General features: G+C 44.8%; 1 protein-coding gene across 3 annotated transcripts in view; it reads right to left on the bottom strand.

Moving 5' to 3' along the window:
- col4a2 (collagen, type IV, alpha 2) overlaps positions 1-22,682 on the bottom strand; it is a 266,524-nt gene that overhangs the window by 60,099 nt on the left and 183,743 nt on the right. For 2 of the 3 annotated variants that reach the window (XM_051926298.1, XM_051926299.1), the window contains exons 25-29: positions 21,951-22,134; positions 20,910-20,984; positions 17,193-17,258; positions 15,865-15,972; positions 12,811-13,032 (exon numbers count right to left, since the gene is read on the bottom strand). In XM_051926298.1, the coding sequence (XP_051782258.1) occupies positions 12,811-13,032; positions 15,865-15,972; positions 17,193-17,258; positions 20,910-20,984; positions 21,951-22,134 (655 nt within the window). The remainder of the gene's footprint in view (positions 1-12,810; positions 13,033-15,864; positions 15,973-17,192; positions 17,259-20,909; positions 20,985-21,950; positions 22,135-22,682) is intronic. The other variant, XM_028799203.2, reaches the window with a different exon arrangement.

The raw sequence follows: 22,682 nt of genomic DNA, 5'->3' as shown, positions 1-22,682 counted from the left end.
ACACATCAGGGTGCTTATAACCTGACATTCTATCAGCCTTCTTAATGGCTTCTGAATGCTGTCTGGAAGTTTATAGTGTCGAGTCCACTACGACTCCTAAATCCTTCTCATAAGGTGGACGTTCAATTTTCAGATCTCCCACAGTGTATTCAAACCTCACATTTTTACTTCCTATATATCATACTTCACATTTGCTTACATTAAATTTAATCCGCCATATTATCTGCCAATCTACATATCTTGGTATCATCTGCAAACTTAACTAGCTTGTTATTTTTATTCCTATCCAATTATTCACTCCTCTTGGGACACCACTCTTAACATCAGCCAGTTTCCTTGCACCATAACTCCCTGTGTCTGAGCCAGTTTTGCACGCACTTGCATAGTGCACCCTGAATTTTCACTTCTTTAAGTTTGATGCCAAACCTGTCATGTGGAAAAAAAAAGTCAAGATAAAAGATTTATGTTGGGTAGAATACCCAATGAGGGCTGGGCGGTCTTTTGGCTTTGAACACATGCAGATTTTATTTTTTTTCTCCACCATTTCACCCCTGGAGTTTTTTTCTTTAAATTTTTCTGTACTCCCTGGCCATCTGACAATAGCATCTGATTTATCAGTAGAGACTTGAAATCTCCCCTCCTTTAACCGCCACCTTATCGTGGTGGAGGGGTTTGCGTGTCCCAATGATCCTAGGAGCTCTGTTGTCCGGGGCTTTATGCCCCTGGTAGGGCCACCCAAGGCAAACTGGTCCTAGGTGAGGGATGAGACAAAGAGCGGTTCAAACCTTCTATGATGAATGAAAACTTTGGACGCCGTTTTCCCTTGCCCGGACGTGGGTCACCGGGGCCCCACTCTGGAGGTGGGGCTCGATGGCGAGCGCCTGGTGGCCGGGCCTGCACCCATGGGGCTCGGCCGGGCACAGCCCGAAGAGGCAACGTGGGTCCCCCTTCCCATGGGCTCACCACCTATGGGAGGGGCCAAGGAGGTCGGGTGCAGTGTGAGTTGGGTGGTGGCCGAAGGCGGGGACCTTGGCGGCCCGATCCTCGGCTACAGAAGCTGGCTCTTGGGACGTGGAATGTCACCTCTCTGAAGGGGAAGGAGCCTGAGCTAGTGTGCGAAGTTGAGAGGTTCCGGCTAGATATAGTCGGACTCACCTCGACGCACAGCTTGGACTCTGGAACCAATCTCCTTGAGAGGGGCTGGACTCTCTACCACTCTGGAGTTGCCCCCGGTGAGAGGCGCCGAGCGGGTGTGGGTATACTTATTGCCCCCCGACTTGGAGCCTGTACATTGGGGTTTACCCCGGTGGACGAGAGGGTAGCCTCCCTTCGCCTTCGGGTGGGGGGACGGGTCCTAACTGTTGTTTGTGCGTATGCACCGAACAGCAGTTCGGAGTACCCACCCTTTTTGGAGTCCCTGGAGGGGGTGCTAGAGGGCATACCTTCTGGGGACTCCCTCATTCTGCTGGGAGACTTCAATGCTCACGTGGGCAATGACAGTGAGACCTGGAAGGGCGTGATTGGGAGGAATGGCCCCCCCGATCTAAACCCGAGCGGTGTTTTGTTATTGGACTTCTGTGCTCGTCACGGATTGTCCATAACGAACACCATGTTCAAGCATAGGGGTGTTCATATGTGCACTTGGCACCAGGACACCCTAGGCCTGAGTTCGATGATCGACTTTGTGGTCGTGTCGTCTGACTTGCGGCCACATGTCTTGGACACTCGGGTGAAGAGAGGGGCGGAGCTGTCAACTGATCACCACCTGGTGGTGAGTTGGCTTCGATGGTGGGGGAGGATGCCGGTCAGGCGTGGTAGGCCCAAACGTGTTGTGAGGGTCTGCTGGGAACGTCTGGCAGAGCCCCCTGTCAGAATTAGCTTCAACTCCCACCTCCGGCAGAACTTCGACCATGTCCCGAGGGAGGTGGGGGACATCGAGTCCGAATGGGCCATGTTCCGTGCCTCTATTGTTGAGGCGGCTGACCGGAGCTGTGGCCGTAAGGTGGTCGGTGCCTGTCGTGGCGGCAATCCCCGAACCCGTTGGTGGACACCGGTGGTGAAGGATGCCGTCAAGCTGAAGAAGGAGTCCTACAGGACCCTTTTGTCCTGTGGGACCCTGGAGGCAGCTGATAGGTACCGGCAGGCCAAGCGGAATGCGGCTTTGGTGGTTGCTGAGGCAAAAACTCGGGCGTGGGAGGAGTTTGGGGAGGCCATGGAGAACGACTTTCGGACGGCTTCGAGGAGATTCTGGTCCACCATCCGGCGTCTCAGGAAGGGGAAGCAGTGCAGTGTCAACACTGTATATGGTGGGGATGGTGCGCTGCTGACCTCGACTCGGGACGTTGTGGGTCGGTGGGGGGAGTACTTCGAAGACCTCCTCAATCCCATTAACATGCCTTCCAATGAGGAAGCAGAGCCTGGGGACTCAGAGGTGGGCTCCCCCATCTCTGGGACTGAGGGCACCGAGGTGGTCAAAAAACTCCTTGGTGGCAGGGCCCCGGGGGTGGATGAGATACGCCCGGAGTTCCTCAAGGCTCTGGATGTTGTAGGACTGTCTTGGTTGACACGCCTCTGCAACATCGCATGGACATCAGGGACAGTGCCTCTGGATTGGCAGACTGGGGTGGTGGTCCCCCTCTTTAAGAAGGGGGATCGGAGGGTGTGTTCCAACTACAGAGGGATCACACTCCTCAGCCTCCCTGGAAAAGTCTATTCAGGGGTCCTGGAGAGGAGGGTCCGTCGGATAGTCGAGCCTCGGATTCAGGAGGAACAGTGTGGTTTTCGTCCTGGTCGCGGAACAGTGGACCAGCTCTATACCCTTAGCAGGGTCCTGGAGGGTGCATGGGAGTTTGCCCAACCAGTCTACATGTGTTTTGTGGACTTGGAAAAGGCATTCGACCGTGTCCCTCGGGGAATCCTGTGGGGGGTACTCCGAGAGTATGGGGTACCGGCCCCCCTGATAAGGGCTGTTCGGTCCCTGTACGATCGGTGCCAGAGCTTGGTCCGCATTGCCGGCAGTAAGTCGAACCCGTTTCCAGTGAGAGTTGGACTCCGCCAGGGCTGCCCTTTGTCACCGATTCTGTTCATAACTTTTATGGACAGAATTTCTAGGCGCAGCCAGGGCGTTGAGGGGGTCCGGTTTGGTGGGCTCAGGATTGGGTCACTGCTTTTTGCAGATGATGTTGTCCTGTTTGCTTCATCAGGCCGGGATCGGTTCGCAGCCGAGTGTGAAGCGGCTGGAATGAGAATCAGCACCTCCAAATCCGAGACCATGGTCCTCAGCCGGAAAAGGGTGGAGTGCCCTCTCAGGGTTGGTAGCGAGATCCTGCTTCAAGTGGAGGAGTTCAAGTATCTCGGGATCTTGTTCACGAGTGAGGGAAGAATGGAGCGTGAGATCGACAGGCGGATCGGTGCGGCATCCGCAGTAATGCGGGCGCTGCATCGGTCTGTCGTGGTGAAAAAGGAGCTGAGCCGTAAGGCAAAGCTCTCAATTTACCAGTCAATCTATGTTCCTACCCTCACCTATGGTCATGAACTATGGGTAGTGACCGAAAGAACGAGATCGCGAATACAAGCGGCTGAAATGAGTTTCCTCCGCAGGGTGTCTGGGCTTTCCCTTAAAGATAGGGTGAGAAGCTCAGTCATCCGGGAGGGGCTCAGAGTAGAGCCGCTGCTCTCGAGAGGAGTCAGATGAGGTGGCTCGGGCATCTGATCAGGATGCCTCCTGGACGCCTCCCTGGTGAGGTGTTCCGGGCACGTCCAACCGGGAGGAGGCCCCGGGGAAGACCCAGGACACGCTGGAGGGACTATGTCTCTCGACTGGCCTGGGAACGCCTTGGGATTCTCCCGGAAGAGCTAGAAGAAGTGGCCGGGGAGAGGGAAGTCTGGGCATCTCTGCTCAAGCTGCTGCCCCCGCGACCCGACCTCGGATAAGCGGAAGACAATGGATGGATGGATGGATGGACTTGAAATCTATAAATAATCACTCTACTATATCTATTAGTCATATATCTGCGTTACATAAGTACATATTGATTTATTCTTATTTACTGATTTTGGTATGCCATTTATTCATTCCTATTCTTACCTGCCATATATACTCGAATATAAGCCGAGTTTTTCAGCACCCAAAATGTGCTGAAAAATGTCATCCTCGGCTTATATTCGAGTCAGGTCCCGCTGCCCCCGCCAACCTGCATGTGCTCAGTCTCTTCCTGTGCATTCCCTGTGCAGCAAGCGAGAGAGACAGACACACGTGCGCGAGAGAGACACACACACATGCACGCGCAAGAAAGAGAGCGAGCGAGAGAGATACCATAGTGTTTTTGTTGACCCTCTTCTCCACTTACAGAGCTAGTTCATTGTTTTTCTTTGAAATAAATACTCAAAAACATTTAACCTACTGATGCCTCAATTAATGTATGGTAATTTTATTGGTATTTATTTTGATTATTGAAACTTACCAGTAGCTGCTGCATTTCCCACCCTAGGCTTATACTCGAGTCAATACGTTTTTCCAGTTTTTGTAGGTAAAATTAGGTACCTCGGCTTATATTCGGGTCAGCTTATACTCGAGTATATCTGGTAATTTTAATTGTTTTTTCTTTTCTTGAGTTGTTTTTCTTTGGCACCTTGTTAAGTAATTTGAGCTACATTCCTTGTATGAAAATGTGCTATAGAAATAGAAACCTATACTTCTGTACCAAGTCAACATCAAAATTCCGAAAATGTAACAGTACTAGCTTTTTTACAGTATCAGTAACTTTTATGACAATATCATTCATGCATGACTACAAGAAGACAAATTACTCCAGAAGGCTCTATAATACGTGAGAAATACATGAGTAAAAACTGAAAAGCTCACAGTGGTGAGTGGTGGTCAGGGTGATGATACAGCACCATATTAACACATTTCAAAAAGAAGAAACAGCAGACGTCATGACTGGAAATGCTTTGTTTTTGAGGCAGGGGAATTGCAGTGCGTGATTGTGGGATTTGTGCTTATTTAAAAAAAAGGCAAAACACACATACACATAGGTTTTCATTATTGCTACTTGTCAACCATTATGGAGTTAGTACTCAAAATAGATTCATGCATACTTTGAGAGTGTAATGATGTGAAAGATCAGATGTGAGTTGTAATTGTTTAACTTGTAGTGTCACAAAGTTTTGAAAGGAGACAAAATGAAGGCAAGATGAATTGCTTTTTAATACAGTGTCCTATACAGTCCCTACAAAGAAACAGAGTCTTTACATTCATTCCCTAATTGCATCAAGCACCTCTACAGAAGTCTGTTTAATCATCCATCCATCTGGTTTATATAGTTTAGGGTCAGGGAAAAAATGTATGCATTCACAATTTAGCATATTGGACTTTGCACAATGACAGAGCTAACACCATTAATAGCAACTAAAAATTGAGCCAAGTTTCAGAGAAAGTGGCTATTTAGCTATTTCACCAGAATGAAATGAGCTGTTCCATTTGTCAGTACTAAAATAAAATTTATTTAGTGCACCAATGTTTGTCTCTGCTTTAAGATAGATGAGTTTGCAGATACATTCATTTCAAAACTTTGTTTGCCCATGCCCTCAGGCTCCAAGTCGGGGGGCAAAAAGTATGCCCTGCTCGGAGCCTCTCACCGAGAGGCAACTCCTGAGGGGTAGAGAGTTCAGCCCCTCTCAAGGAGATTGGTTCCAGAGTCCAAGCTGTGCGTCGAGGTGAGCCCGACTATATCTAGCCGGAACCTCTCAACCTCGTGCACTAGCTCAGGCTCCTTCCCCTTCAGAGAGGTGACATTCCACATCCCAAGAGCCAGCTTCTGTAGCCGAGGATCGGACCGCCAAGGTCCCCGCCTTCGGCCACCACCCAACTCACACTGCACCTGACCTCCTTGGCCCCTCCCATAGGTGGTGAGCCCATAGGAAGGGGGACCCACGTTGCCTCTTCGGGCTGTGCCCGGCCGAGCCCCATGGGTGCAGGCCCGGCCATCAGGCGCTCGCCATCGAGCCCCACCTCCAGGCCTGGCTCCAGAGGGGGGCCCCGGTGACCCGCATCCAGGCGAGGGAAAATGCCGTCCAAATTTTTTGTTCATCATAGAAGGTCTTTTGAAGGCATACCTTCTGGGGACTCCCTCGTACTGCTGGGAGATTTCAATGCTCACGTGGGCAATGACAGTGAGACCTGGAAGGGTGTGACTGGGAGGAATGGCCCCCCCAATCCGAACCCAAGTGGTGTTTTGTTATTGGACTTCTGTGCTCGTCACGGATTGTCCATAACGAACACCATGTTCAAGCATAAGGGTGTTCATATATGCACTTGGCACCAGGACACCCTAGGCCTCAGTTCGATGATCGACTTTGTGGTCGTGTCGTCGGATTTGTGGCCACATGTCTTGGACACTCGGGTGAAGAGAGGGGCGGAGCTGTCAACTGATCACCACCTGGTGGTGAGTTGGCTTCGATGGTGGGGGAGGATGCCAGTCAGACCTGGTAGGCCCAAATGTGTTGTGAGGGTCTGCTGGGAACATCTGGCAGAGCCCCCTGTCAGAAGTAGCTTCAACTCCCACCTCCGGCAGAACTTCGACCACATCCCGAGGGAGGTGGGGAACATTGAGTCCGAATGGGCCATGTTCCGTGCCTCTATTGTTGAGGCGGCTGACCGGAGCTGTGGCCGTAAGGTGGTCAGTGCAATCCCCAAACCCGTTGGTGGACACCGGTGGTGAGGGATGCTGTCAAGCTGAAGAAGGAGTCCTACCGGTCCCTTTTTGTCCTGTGGGACTCTGGAGGCAGCTAATAGGTAACGGCAGGTCAAGCGGAATGTGGCTTCAGTGGTTGCTGAGGCAAAAACTCGGGCATGGGAGGAGTTTGGGGAGGCCATGGAGAACGACTTTCGGACGGCTTCGAGGAGATTCTGGTCCACCATCCGGCGTCTCAGGAGGGGGAAGCAGTGCAGTGTCAACACTGTGTATGGTGGGGATGGTGCACTGCTGAGCTCGACTCGGGACGTTGTGGGTCGGTGGGGGGAGTACTTCGAAGACCTCCTCAATCCCACTAACATGCCTTCCAATGAGGAAGCAGAGCCTGGGGACTCGGAGGTGGGCTCCCCCATCTCTGGGACTGAGGTCACCGAGGTGGTCAAAAAACTCCTTGGTGGCAGGGCCCCGGGGGTGGATGAGATGCGTCCGGAGTTTCTCAAGGCTCTGGATATTGTAGGGCTGTCTTGGTTGACACGTCTCTGCAACATCGCATGGACATCAGGGACAGTGCCTCTGGATTGGCAGACCGGGGTGGTGGTCCCCCTCTTTAAGAAGGGGGATCGGAGGGTGTGTTCCAACTACAGAGGGATCACACTCCTCAGCCTCCCTGGAAAAGTCTATTCGGGGGTTCTGGAGAGGAGGGTCCGTTGGATAGTCGAACCTCTGATTCAGGTGTAACAGTGTGGTTTTCGTCCTGGTCGCGGAACAGCGGACCAGCTCTACACCCTTAGCAGAGTCCTGGAGGGTGCATGGGAGTTCGCCCAACCAGTCTACATGTGTTTTGTGGAGTTGGAAAAGGCATTCGACCGTGTCCCTCGGGGAATCCTGTGGGGGGTGCTCCGGGAGTATGGGGTACCGGACCCCCTGATAAGGGCCATTCGGTCCCTGTACAACCGGTGTCAGAGCTTGGTCCGCTTTGCCGGCAGTAAGTCGAACCCGTTTTCAGTGAGAGTTGGACTCCGCCAGGGCTGCCCTTTGTCACCGATTCTGTTCATAACTTTTATGGACAGAATTTCTAGGCGCAGCCAGGGTGTTGAGGGAGTCCGGTTTGGTGGACTCAGGATTGGGTCACTGCTTTTTGCAGATGATGTTGTTCTGTTTGCTTCATCAGATCGTGATCTTCAGCTCTCTCTGGATTGGTTCGCAGCTGAGTGTGAAGCGGCTGGAATGGGAATCAGCACCTCCAAATCCGAGACCATGGTCCTCAGCCGGAAAAGGGTGGAGTGCCCTCTCAGGGTTGGGAAAGAGATCCTGCCCCAAGTGGAGGAGTTCAAGTATCTCGAGGTCTTGTTCACGAGTGAGGGAAGAATGGAGCGTGAGATCGACAGGCGGATCGGTGCGGTGTCCGCAGTGATGTGGGCTCTGCATCGGTCTGTCGTGGTGAAAAAGGAGCTGAGCCGTAAGGCAAAGCTCTCAATTTACCAGTCGATCTATGTTCCTACCCTCACCTATGGTCATGAGCTATGGGTAGTGACCGAAAGAATGAGATCGCGAATACAAGCAGCTGAAATGAGTTTCCTCCTCAGGGTGTCTGGGCTCTCCCTTAAAGATAGGGTGAGAAACTCAGTCATCCGGGAGGGGCTCAGAGTAGAGCCGCTGCTCCTCTGCATCGAGAGGAGTCAGATGAGGTAGCTCAGGCATCTGATCAGGATGCCTCCTGGACGCCTCCCTGGTGAGGTGTTCCGGGCATGTCCAACCAGGGGGAGGCCCCGGGGAAGACCCAGGACACGCTGGAGGGACTATGTCTCCCGGCTGGCCTGGGAACGCCTTGGGATTCTCCCGGAAGAGCTAGAAGAAGTGGCCGGAGAGAGAGAAGCCTGGGCATCTCTGCTCAAGCTGCTGCCCCCGCGACCCGACCTCGGATAAGCGGAAGAGGATGGATGGATGGATGGATGAATGGATGTTTGCCCATGATATCTCAATGAAAATTGAACTGTCTCAACAAATTTCCTTTAAAGATAAATGTGCCACATTTCAACAAAATTGGTCCTCTGGGCGCTGAGTTGTTTCATGTGGACAGACAGACTGACAATGGAAACACACTTAATAAAAAGCTACTGAATGGGATTTCTGTTTTAGAAATTGGTATTGAAAAGGTATCAAGTATCATGACATTTTACTGATATTTGTATCGAATACAAACAGGTTCGTATTGTGCCATCCCTAATACAAATAAGTATTGTTGCTGTTAAACCCAAAGACATGCCTTGAGCATGGGAAAGGCGCTATATAAATAAAATGTATTATTATTATTTGCCTTTACCCTATACAAAACTCATTGAGATGCTGGATATCCAAGTTAAAATTTTGTCTTGCTGACTTTGCACCCAAGATATTTATTTTCTATGGAATTTTGTTTTTATCAGCTTTGCTGCCAGTAGCATAGGATGTAAACAAGGAGATGGGTCAAACTTCTAAGAATTATCATTGCTGCTGTATAAATATGGTCAGGAGTTTAAAGGCTCATTAAACAGATACACCAGGAGCTGAACTCACTGACAAACAGTCTGCACATTCTTCTAAAAAGTAATAAAAAAAACATTAATCCTACCCTTTGTCTTGTACGTTGCTGATTTTACACCCACACTCCGCCAAGGACGGTCTAACTCCGCCAACTTCGCCCTGCCGAAGTGACCAGAACCGGGAGACCGGGGAAAACAGGCACGAAAACAATGGTCAGTTCCGAATCAAATTCTTCGTTTAATGCTACTGCATCCGGGACAGCCGATGCGCCAGTATTGGGGAACCAGGAGGCTGGTGAAAAATGGGCTACTGGCCGAAGAAACCGAAAGATCATCACGCCAAAAATGGAAATACGAATCGCCGCGTGGAACGTTCGAAGTGGTCATCACGTCCGCCAAAAAGAAATCATTGCCATAGAACTGCTGAGCTGCAAAATCGACATCGCAGCTTTATCTGAACTACGACTCATAGGATCAGGGCAGATGGTCGTCGAACCACCACTCATCGACGACCAGATGGTACTCTACTACTCGGATGAAGAAAAGCGAGAAGCAGGAGTCGGATTCATGGTTGCCCGTCATGCAGTCAATAGCGTCGTTGCATACCAGCCGATCTCTAATCATCTTGCAGTGCTCATCATCAAGGGCACCATCAAAACCCACCTCGTGACCATCTACGCACCAACCGAGACAAACCCAGACCCGGCCAAGGACGATTTCTACAACCAACTACAACACACGTTGGATTCGATCCCACAGACTGAATTGATTATACTGGCTGGAGATTTCAATGCCCACATTGGCGCTGATCGGACTGGGTGGGAGAGCACGATGGGTCGTTTTGGACATGGTGTAATCAATGACAACAGTTTGCGCCTCTTGTCCTTCGCCAACACCAACAAATTTATCATCGGAAACACCCAATTTCAACATCCAAAGAAGCATCAACTCACATGGCGAAATCCAACAGGCGACGACTCAGCGATGTTGGACTACATCCTGATCAACTCCTGTTTCCGATCATTACTCAAGGATGTCCGTTCGATGCGTGGCCCGGACTGTGGATCAGACCACTATCTTGTGCGCGCTGTTGTCAAACTTCGACTGCAAAGAGCCAAATGCAAATCGTGCCCATCGGCAAAGCTTGACTGGAAATGCTTGTCAGATCCCGCTCACAAGGCGGAATTTCAAATAGCATTATCCAACCGTCAATGTCGAAGAGCAACAAGTTTCGGACGCCATCATGGAAAGCGGCAAAGAACTATGTCCTCCCACACGCCGCCGAACACAGCCATGGATATCCGATGAATGCCTTGATATGGTAGATGAACGAAAAAGTGTAAAGCTGGCCGACTTTGAGCGATATCATCAGCTCCACTAGGACGTCCGACGTCGAATGAAGGAAGAACGCGAGGCTTACTGGAACCAAGTAGTGGCCGACTTGGAAGAAGCGGCCTCAAAGCACGAGTACCACACGATTTATCGAACGCTCCGACGCCTGAGTGGAAAAACCAAATCAACGAATGACAACATCCGAAAAGCCGATGGCACCTTCGTACGATCATCGACTGAGCGGTTACAGCGTTGGAAGGAGTTCTTCGAGACACTGTACAACCACGACCCGCCTCAAGGACCACTAGCAGAGCCGCCACTCATCGAGGCACCAGAGACCCCAATGTCCGATGATGAATCGACCCTGGCGGAGGTGAAGATGGCCATCTGGACTTTGAAAAATGGTAAAGCGCCTGGTGTGGATGCGATCACCGCGGAATCGATCAAGGCTGGCGGTGATGTTCTCCTCCAATGAGTGCACCTGCTTCTGCAAAACATTTGGCGTTACTGAGACGATTCCAAGAACGTGGAAGAAGGCCATCATTATCCCAATCTTCAAGAAAGGCGACAACCGAGAATGCCAAAACTACCGTGGCATCAGTCTGCTCTCAATTGTTGGAAAAGTCTTCATAAAAGTAATCCAATCACACCTGCAGAAGCATCGCAAACAAACGAGCCGCGAGGAGCAAGCCGGCTTCAGGCCTCGCCGTGGTTGCTGTGACCAGATATTCAGCCTTCGCCAGGTTATGGAGGAGTGAATTCGCTGTGGGAAACGGACGGTCATCGTCTTTATTGACTTTCGATCCGTGTTCGACTGCATCGATTGGCCAGCACTTTAGATGACGCTGGAGACCGAGCACATCCCACCAAAAGTCATCAAGCTACTACGGGACAATTACAATGGGTCATCGAGTCAAATACGCATCCGAAACAAGCTGTCGACTGAACTCGCCATTCGCACTGGAGTTCGCCAGGGAGACGTCGCCTCACCGCTGCTCTTCAACATCGTACTTGACGCCATTATGAGGAAAGTCTTCGGGGGCAGACGCGGAGTCCAGTTCGATGAAAATGGCACCGTGACAGATCTAATGTTTGCAGATGACAGCAGTGTGCTGGCTGAGGATGACACCGAAGCCACTGACGCTCTCTACAAGATCGCCCGCGCCGCCCAGTCATATGGATTGAAGATAAACACTGAAAAGACGAAGGTGCTGACAACAGATGGATCGCCTGCCAATGTCCACCTCGACGGCATCCAAATACAGCAAGTTCAGCAGTTCAAATACCTTGGCTCACTGATCGAACAGAAGAAAGTCGCGTCCACGGCGGAGATCCACAGTCGAATAGGTCAAGCAACCACAGCATTCGCTTCTCTAAAGTGGTGCTTGTGGAAGCGAACCAATATTTCCATTCCGACCAAAATCCGCCTTTTCCGGACGCTGATCCTGCCGATTCTACTCTATGGATCTGAAACATGGACGGTGCTAAAGGCGGACCTCAACAAACTCGAAGTTTGCCAGATGCGTTGCCTCCGGCAGATATTGCGAGTATCACTCCGAGACCGCCTTCGAAATGAGGACATCCGACGGAGATGTGACAACTAACCGCCAATCGAGGAACAAATTCAAACACGTCGACTACGATGGTTTGGCTATGTATGTCGAATGGACACGAGCCGACTACCACACCAACTCCTCTGGCGTGAATGACCCACCCAGTGGCGAATCCAACGAACGGCACCGAAGAAAACATGGTTAAAACAGGTCGAAGATGACATCAGAAATCGCAGAATAAATCTCGACGAGGCCAGAACAACCGCCAACGATCGTCCTGCATGGAAACGAGTTGTGAAGGAGATCCGACAACCATTGGCACCCACAGCAGCGTATGGGCTTAGGAGCCAATCCAGACCCAACGCCAGCTAGGGATCAAAGAAGAAGAAGAAGAAGAAGACACCCACACTAACCAACCACTTTTCCACACCTTTGCATGTCCAAATAAAGGTTCAATAGTTTAAAATTGTGTTTCTTTTTTATTTTTACTGTTCAGCTCAGAATTAACATTTGCCTGTTTTTGATTTCTAAAAATGTAATTTCAGTTTCAGGACAATTTTTCATGCTGTCTAAGTCAGGACTGTCAAATTATATTAACTGAAACCCTGCAGTATTCACACCTATAGAAAATGACATCTCTAAATACATGTCTAACCTCTGCATCCACTGACATACAATACACAAATGATTTAAATAGCAGTATAATACCTGGGATTCCTGGTGGTCCTTGTTGACCTGGATGTCCTTTCTGTCCTAATGACCCATGTGGTCCAGTTTCTCCTTTGGGCCCAGGTACAGCATCAAGTATATTCCCTTGGGCTCCTTTCTGCCCCAGAGAGCCAGGGGTTCCTGGGTTTCCTGGTATACCTCTGAAGCCAGGCTGTCCAGTTTCACCATGAACACCTTCATCTCCACGAGGCCCAATAAATCCTGGATAAAGAAGTGTAGATCCAGTTATAGTAAACAAATCCTTCAACTTTCCTCATAGATCATTATCCTTCAGTCTTCTGGAACTTCTCTAGTACAGTAAAAAACCATACCTAAAAACTATTTGTGGAAACCATAATCATAGGCAATATTCCAGATTTTACTTCAAAAGTAAATAGAATGTTTCTTAATTCCATGCAACTCATCACAAATACTATCTGAAGTCCAGTATGTAAAGTAGCGTGTCTAAGCTTAAGTAAATGACTTGAGTTATCAGGTTACTGTCTTCATGGCATCATATTTAGTCACTCACAATTTTAACACTTCTAAAACTTCCTAGGTAATATATAATGCAATTTAAGATGGCCGAAGAACATATTTTTGTCTTAAAGCATAACTAGCACATTAAACCGCTAGTTTAATTTTTGTTAAGTTTGTTTGAAAGATTTTAAAAGATTGTTGATAATAGTGATCATCATGCTTGTCACACAGATCCAGAGTCCTGGGTTTAAATTCTGGCTCATCTGTGTGGAGTTTCTATATCTGTGCTGGGATATTCTCATGCTGCTATACATTTTAGGGTAATCACTGGCTCTAAGGTGGTCTTATAAGAGTAAGTGAGGGTGTATGCACTGGATTATCCTATGATGGACTAATGCCTTGTCCAGACTTGCTTTCTGTGTTGCCCCAGCGTAGGCACTGGATTTTCTTCATCCTGAGCCAGATAAATGGGTTATGAAATGGACGGATAAATTAAAAGACTGTTCCAGCAAGATTATTTTGTGATAAAGTATTTATTATCTATGTCATTGACCAATTTATTTCATTATAAATTTTTCAAGTTCTTCTTAGTGTTTGTCAATTATATTAATAGAGTATGTATAAATAGTCAGTGTGTAAACATTGCCAATGATAATATTTAAAATAAAAACTGATTGAAAAAAAAAAATTGTTCTACATGCACACTTAAACACTTAGGCAAAAGACAACCAGTATTTTTAGAAAGAGACCTAAAATATGGGAAATGAATGAAGTGTGAAATTCAGGAGAGATGGAAGTCATTGTAACATTTTTAAAAAGTAAATTTATTACACCACAATGGGAAATTAATTTTGCTATGATGATGATTTTAGACTTTAGGAGAGTTGAATAGGGGTAATGTACCTATTAACATTCACATTCACATGGCTGCTGTGAAAATTGTGAATAGATTTAAGCCCTTAAAGGGCCACATCACTGAGGATCTTTCTTGATCCCTAAAAAAACACCCACCTATCCTGTTAAGAAGGCTAAATAGCACTTTCACCTTTCCCCAACTCTGGGCCAGTCAACTGCTTCATCTATAACCAAGACGCAATTATGCAAGTATCTTCAATGTCTCTGATCACCTGTAGCTTAGTCACTTATATTATCTGGTTGGTACATATTGCCAGGAACACGTACATACATTTTTATTTTTATTTCATCACTTAGTTATAATATGACTATGACATCATTTCTGTATGATTATTTTTTAAGGTCACTACCAATTCTGGTTTTCATGGGCACTGACATTTTGTGTGTTCAGTCGCTATAACGTCTAAGTGGCTTCTAGATGCATGTGCCTTGTGACCTGTGATATCATTGCAGCAACATTATGTAAGATGGACAAGCAGTTTAAGCAGTGAAAATAAAGGGAAGTCATTGCAAGAGACTTGTGTTCAAGCAGAAACCAGTTTTGTTCAGATTCTGGTTTTGATTTTGCTTTGTTTTTCTGCTGGAGTTTACTGTAGCCCCATGAACTTTCATACTCAATCTCTTAATAAAGATCTAAAAAAAGAATAACAACAGATCTCTGCCACTTTTCCAACTTGTCCCAGAGACATTTAATAGAAAGTGCTAATCTATCAGCCCTGATTTTTTCCATTTACTTCTGTTACATATTTATTGTTACAATTTATTAATATAGCTTTTTTTTAATATCTGCGTCCACCTCAACTTGTCTTAGTGTAATGTACTGTATTATTACTGCATTTTTTGGCTATTTCTACACCAATAGAACTACTGACAAATACTTCTCATTTTACTGTAATGTACTGTATAATGAAAAAAATGAATTGGTTTGTCCTAATAGAAAACCAGTGGTTTTAAATATGCAATGGAAATTATTCAGATCATTAACATAAAGAAGATTTTTAATGCAACAATTAAAACAGGGCTTATAACAAATAACTGACTCCATACCCTTTTTGCATTATAAATAACAATAGTTTCTCTTTAAACCTAAGACATGTAGCAATGCAACAAAATGTGTGTTTGCTTCATCCTCAACAAAGCGATATGTTCATAAAGATATAATGTAATGATGTAGCAAAAAGTAACACATAACATGCATTTAGCTAGCAAACAGCTGCTGTAAAGATGAATGACTGAAAATCTGCAAGAAGTGCTCTGTTCAAACTCACTCACATTTATTTACAAGAGTAGCTTGCCTTAGAATTCCACTCTAAATATTATGTCATATTTATATTGTATTGTGCATAGTATTCTGAATTTCAGTTATTTACAATTTATGTCACTTATTTGATCTAGTAAGTACATGAAATTCCAGAACCTTCTTTAACATATGGATTAGGCTGACTTTGCACAGGGACAATTCAAAAAATGCATCTGTATTTTAAAAAGATGTAAAAACAGAACTCTCTTGCCAGCATTGATGCAGTACAATTCATCTTTATTTCATTCAGAATGGAATTAGATGGTGAAAAAGTAGTGTTGTCTTTTAGGAGTGCTGAGCAAGTGTGGAAGAGAGAAGAATCTAAAGAATGGTAAAGGAACTGAATCCACATAACCCACCTGGGGGCCCTGGTTGCCCTCCTGCACCTGGACTGCCAGTTTCACCTTTGATTCCAGTGATGCCTTTTGATCCAGGTAATCCTGGAAATCCAAATACTCCTTTCCTTCCTAAAGACAGAAAAAACACATCAATTTTACTTTTATGCTCTTTTCAGTTTACAGGAAAGGTTTTTCAGTTTTTCCATGGCGTCATTATGTATATGTTGCATTTATTGTTAACATAACATAGTAAACAGTGAGATCATACAATTAAATATTTTTTGTTCAAAGTCAGTCAGTCATTATCCAACCCGCTATATCCAAACACAGGATCGCGGGAGTCTGCTGGAGCCAATCCCAGCTAACACAGGGTGCAAGGCAGGAACAAATCTCTGGGAAGGGCACCTCCTGTGGGAGGAAACCGGAGCGCCCGGAGGAAACCCACGCAGACACGGGGAGAACATGCAAACTCCATGCAGGGAGGACCTGGAAAGCGAACCCAGGTCTCCTTACTGCGAGGCAGCAGCGCTACCACTGTGCCACCATGCCGCCCTTTTGTTCAAAGTGTACATGTTAATATTGTTTTTGTTTTACCTAACATACTCATAGCCAAATAGTTAACCAGATACAAACTGGAAGCCTTGAGTTTTCTTTATTGGACACATACTGCATCAAAGCTGATGTATGGCTTCAACTGCTGGGAGGCAGTGTGGTCCTCTAGGGTCTAAGAAGTTGGAATAAAAATCATATGGTTTCCTGTTCATTTCCACAACTGATTCCCGAGTGACTATGACAGTCACACTACCTGTTAAGAGTTCCCTTTTGTTGAATTATAGAAGTAACATTACCATGCATGCACTGTAATTTGTAACTTGTAAGTGTTACATGTGACTATTTAGGGGAAGATAAAACGTAACAGAGGCACATTGACCAGATTAGAAAAAACTTTTATACATCAGCAAAAAGATTTACCTTTAAACACAATCCTGTATGATATCAAACCTACTTACAGATGATGAGATACAGAAGAGAGCTACAAAGCACTTGCTACTTCAGAACAATCATGTGGCTCTCAGAAATAATCATTTGTACCTGTAGCAGGCTGGCAGTGTGAACTAGTGGCTAAGGCACTGAACTTGCTAGTTTAATAAAAAAATTACTTATTGTGTGACCACAAATGAAACTCTTACAGTGTCCATGCTACAATTGTAAAAAAAAGTATATTAACAATTGTTGTGGGTCTTAAACTTGTAAATTGTCTTGGGCAAATGTGTTAATACAAGTAAACAATAATAATTAGAGTATAAAGATTCTTCCGGCTAAATCTTCATATAAAGTCAAACACTTACCACTCAAGCCTGGCAATCCTGGAGGTCCTGGGGGTCCAGGTTCTCCCTTGGTGCTGCATGGCTCACCTGCAAACAATCAGACAACACTGAGTCTCAAGTGAAGGTAAGATGAACAATATGTAGTCCAAAATTCATTCCAGTTAGATCCTGCAAAAGCAATAGCCTGTATAATAATGCAACTGTCTAAATCTGAAACAATTAAATAAAGAAGTGCCTACTATGATTATTTAATGTACAGGATACAGTTTAATAGTTCTTTAGTTTGTATCACACCCACAGACCCTAGAATCCCTGTCCGAAAAGACTTCTTCCTTCTCTTTAAAATGTACTAAACATTTATTTCTAAACTATGTTTGCTATTAATGCCCTTATGGTGTTTATTTTGTTTTGAAAGGTCAGACAGAAATGCAAGTTTACTGTTTTGTAAAGTTGCTTTTAATGTGTTTATACTGAAATATAAAAATGTAAAATGAATCAAGTGCTTGTCCTGCAGTTTATACTAGTGACTACTATGAATGGCAATACATAACACAAGGAATTAATCTACAAGTGCTTTGTGATAGTGACTGTTACGAATGATGCTGTCATAATTTGCAAGACACTTTATGATGAGTACCTTTTATGAAAGTTACTGCATAATGTAAACAATAAAGGACTAAGCAATGCCACTTTTACAGATTGTGCTATTTCAATTAAAAGACAATTAAATTGTTGAAGTACTTTGTGACAATACCTTTTATGAAAAATGGTAGATATGATAGTAGGAGGCACAGTTATACTGGTTAGTGCTGCTTCCTTACTGCTTGATAAAAAATAGGTTAGGATTCTGACCAGATCATTGTCTGCAAGGAACTTTTGTATTTCCTAAGTGCCTATGCAGAATTTTCTTGATGTGTAACATATCAAATAGAAACACGTTGATTATTAAACCTGTTTAATCCAGCTCACAGTTATATATCTAAACAGCACTGGGCATAAAACAAGAAAAAACACTAGACAGGGTACCAGGCAAGAGTCATTTTAATTAGTGATATGATTATAGTCTCACTATGGTGAAGCAATGGATTGTGCAGATCGTGCAAAGCACTAGGGCTTATGAGCTTGGGGGGCCCACTTGGGGCAGTATAGATTTTTTTTTAAAATTTTTATAACTTAAATCACTTGCACAGTTCATTGCATTAATAATTCAGTTTCAGTAGCATGTTTGCACCATCACCAATAAAGTCCATGTATTCGGCACACCTACAGTTTACATGAACTTAGACTTTGGTAATTTGGAGATTCAGAGCCTAATCGGAGGCACAACACACCCTAGTCCGCCTTACAGAGAATTGCACGTTCCCAAATTTGGCGACCTTTGCCATGCCATTGCAGACAGGAATGGAAGAAGTTTTGAAGGCCATCACATAAGTAATGTAAATATACATTATTATTGTAAATAACTGTAACTTTTGTATTTTTGATTTGATGTCAACAGTTTTTGAAATTCGAACTCGTAAACAATAAATCATGGCGATTCTGTTAAGTTTGTTCCTCGTTAGTCGGCAAACACCGAATATTTGAACAATTTGATGTTTTTTATATTCTTGCCATGCAACGCCATGTTGGCCAGTAGCAGTGGATCCGGCAAATATTATTAAGAGTGGTGCTGCTAAATGTAAGGCACGCCTGCAACAGGATTGAAAAACGCTACCTTTCACAAAACTGAGAATGCTGATGCTGGCGAGTTGTTGAAAAAGCTGCAAGCAAGTTATACAGACAGTGCAGTGAGTGAAATGGTTACAACTACCGAGACTGGAAGTAGCGATACAACAGCTTCAGATCAGGTGCTATCTGCTGAAACCGTTTAAACCGGAGAAACTACCCAAAATAAACAAGCAATATATGTATAACAAAGCAATTTCCTATCGACAAGACAAATTTCTTGGAACCACTGACACCTGACGATAAACAATTTATGATTTCAGAAGGTCCATGTCAGCCATCTGGACCATTTCCACGCGATCCAAGTCAAAAAGGCCAGTGCTTCTTATTAAGACTCATATTACACTAAAGTCAACCAAGCAGGGGTTATCAAAAAAACTCATCAAAAATGACCTCAGATGCACCACGTCACAAGACAGACTTAGTGGCTTGGCTGCACTCTCAATCGAAAAAAAGTGTGCCAGACAACTTGACGTGTCAAACATTGTTGAGACTTTTGGGCAACAGAAGGCACGCAAGTGAGTATTTTAAGGTACTAGTGAAATTATAAGTAATATGATTTGTGTCTTGTCAGTCAGTTCAATTTTTGTAAGCTTTAACATATCTGTAATCTGTTTTATTGTGTACCTTAGTATGGCTTACTGTGCATTAGTGTCACTACTGTGAGGATTTGGGAGCGTGACCACTTTATGATGTCCATTTTCTCAGAACTTGTGTAAAAACAGGTCAATTGTGTAGTAGTATCCTGTCAGCCAGTGGTGTCGTTTTAATTTGTCACAAATTTAAATTGCTTAATTTTATAGCACAGAACAGTTTCTACTTTCTAGCTTACATTACATTTTAATCATCTTCCTTCACAAAGTTGTCTTGGAAAAATAAATGGGTCCAGATGTTACATATATTTATGTATTAATACTACTACCCACACCTCCCACATTCCATTGCCACAATTTATTTTTGCTAACTTACAGCGGCTGTAATAAAGTGATTAAAAAAGTTATTACAAATTCTACTTAGAGAGCTGGTTTGTTTGTCACCAACGTGTGATCTGATAGTGATGCCACTACCCAGCCGGCCCCTAGGATCAAGTTACGAATAAATTACTAACAGTTATGCTAGGCATGAGGGGCCCACTTCACAGCGCCGGACAGGGGCCTTCAGCAAGCTAGCTACATCACTGTAGTCTCAGTCTAATTATTGACTCTGAATTGGTCCATTATGGGTGTATGAATGAATGTGTTCTGCGACAAAATGATAGTTTTCTGCTTTGTGCCCAGTGCTGATTCTAGCACTCAAAAAATGGATGACTAAGATATACATGATGATAACATAACATCCTCTAACCTCTGTTTATCCAGTTCAGGGTTGCAAAGATCTGGAATCTATCCCAGCATCAGTGAGTTCTTGCTCATTGCTGGGCTCACACGCCCACACTGAGCCAATACAGAACTTCCTATTAGGCTAGCATGCACTTTTCCAGATGTGGGAGGAAAACAGAGTATACCAAGGAAGACATGAAGAGAATATATAGACTCTACATAGACAACAATGTCAGATTTGAAATTAGGACAAAGAATCTCTGCAGCACTAACCAATATGATAATATTTAATAAAAAGGTAATGAAATATAATAAGTTTGATTTGTTTTGTGCAATGTTTCTTATAGTGATTGATATGAAAGGTCCTACTGTATATAAATTAAGGACGGGTACATTTTGTGTTATGTGAAAATGCTCATTTTAAATGGTTTATATAAAATATCTAATAATAATAACAATAATATAAATAATCGTATAAATTGACTTCACAAAGTACAATGTTATAGTGCACACTGCAAAAGGCACACTATAAAGTAAAGTATGTTGTCATTAGCTACAGATGAAGGACGTTTTGCTGTACATTTGGCTTTCTTCATGCCCTGGACAACTTATTAACAAACTGGACTTGTAGGGTTTTTCAGTACTAAGCAGCAGTTTGATTTTCTTTGTTATCAAACATTTTCTCTGCAACTACCTGTTGGTGCCGTCTCATTCTCCTGTCTCCCAACACCTTCCTGATGACCCTGAGCAGTGCAACATCCGCAGTCACCTTTTGTGCAGGAATGAGAGAAAGAAACAAGCAAAGCACGCAGAGCAATTAGAGAGGTAAGCAAGAGCATAAGCGGTGGTACCTCAGTGGCACCAGCACATTATTGACTAAATGTGAACAGAGCCTTTGTGACAAGGGAACAAAGTTCACTTCCTCCACCAAGAGCTATCATGGTTATCACATAAGTTCAAATCAGTGTGTGTGTTGAAAGGTTATATTAATAATGTTAAGCAAAATTGAAATTGGAGGAGGCATTTTTCCCACCCTTCATTTCAACCCAGCTCTTTCGGCCTTCAGGGCCTCACTGCTTAGGAGTATAAATCACAAGGTAATAAACAAAGAACCTGTGCAAAATTTGTTTTCCCAAATTTATCAGCTTTAGCAGATTTACTTAGTCATGGCACAGATGTTGTCCTGTTTCTGACATGTCTAGTTTGCTCTCATCAACCCTGTATATTTATGCTTGCTATTTTTCAAAATTGAACATTAAAAATAATTTTAAGAATATCAGAAATCTGATTAGCACAACATCTGCAGGTAAAATGAAAAAAGAAGCTCAAGTTAAACATCCAGTGTTACTGAAAGGATAAGCAGTGCAACCAGACAGTGGTGCCTTCTAACAGAACAAGGATACCCTTATATCACTTCTGAAGGCGGAGAGGGACACAAACATTCTGCTTAGCCAATACATGAACTCCGCCCTCAGTGTAGAGCTGAGCTAGGGATTACTACACTGTTCATGGATTTTTACTCTGGGTACTTCTTTCGAACTAACTACAATTACGTAACTAGAAGGTGAGATGTGCTGAGCTGATGGAACATACACAGTTACCTCAAGCCAGCAAAAGCAGGGAGGCAGAGTTCTATTCCAATGTCACAGGTCATTTAATGAGAGCAAATCAGTTCCTCTTCAGCATGCAATGCTAACAACTTTAGCTTCAGTCTCTTGGAGATGGACACACTTACCTTTATTCCCTGGAGCACCTGAAGGTCCAGGGGGCCCATCAAAACCAACATCACCTGGTAGTCCTTGGGGACCAATCAGAGAGGGGTAGGTAAGGCCAGGTAGACCTGTTTCACCCACTGTTCCTGATGGGCCTGGTGAACCTTGGTATCCTTTGTCTCCTTGGGGTCCTTTAACTCCATCACCCTAAAAATGTGAAGAACACCAGTGAGGTGTTGTTATGTGTTAACCATAAATCCCAAACACATGGGTAGGCAGAGGAGGAGATAGATGTAATGTTACATGCAGGTCTGTTTCTATTAATGGCTATGAATTATAGAGAGTAACGTTTTCTAAGTAAAATTTTACTCATGTCCTGAACTGTTGGCTAGGGAATGCCAACTGTCCTCATGAAATATTAAAGAGGACAACCTTTAGAAAGAATTTGTCTAAGCCAAAAATTACACATTTGGGAATGGAGAATGAACTGAATAAGACATGTCAAAAGACAGCTGGTCCAAAGGGGTGAAAGCCAGAAATTCTGACACAGAAATAGGCATGTCCAGAGGAGGTCACATTGAAAGAAGGTCAGAAACAACATTTCAAAAGAAAGATAAGGTATATCCAGAGATTTAGAGAAAGATGCACAAGATATGTCCAGATGGCTGAGTAAGAAATAAAGTCAAAAATGGAATCTCCAAAGTTGTTAAATAGACGAGCACATGACATTTCCACAGGGCCAAAAATGGCATTTT

Source organism: Erpetoichthys calabaricus, chromosome 4, assembly GCF_900747795.2.
Source record: "Erpetoichthys calabaricus chromosome 4, fErpCal1.3, whole genome shotgun sequence".
In the NCBI taxonomy this organism is placed as follows: Eukaryota; Metazoa; Chordata; class Cladistia; order Polypteriformes; family Polypteridae; genus Erpetoichthys; species Erpetoichthys calabaricus.
This window is presented reverse-complemented; position numbering and strand designations above follow the sequence as displayed.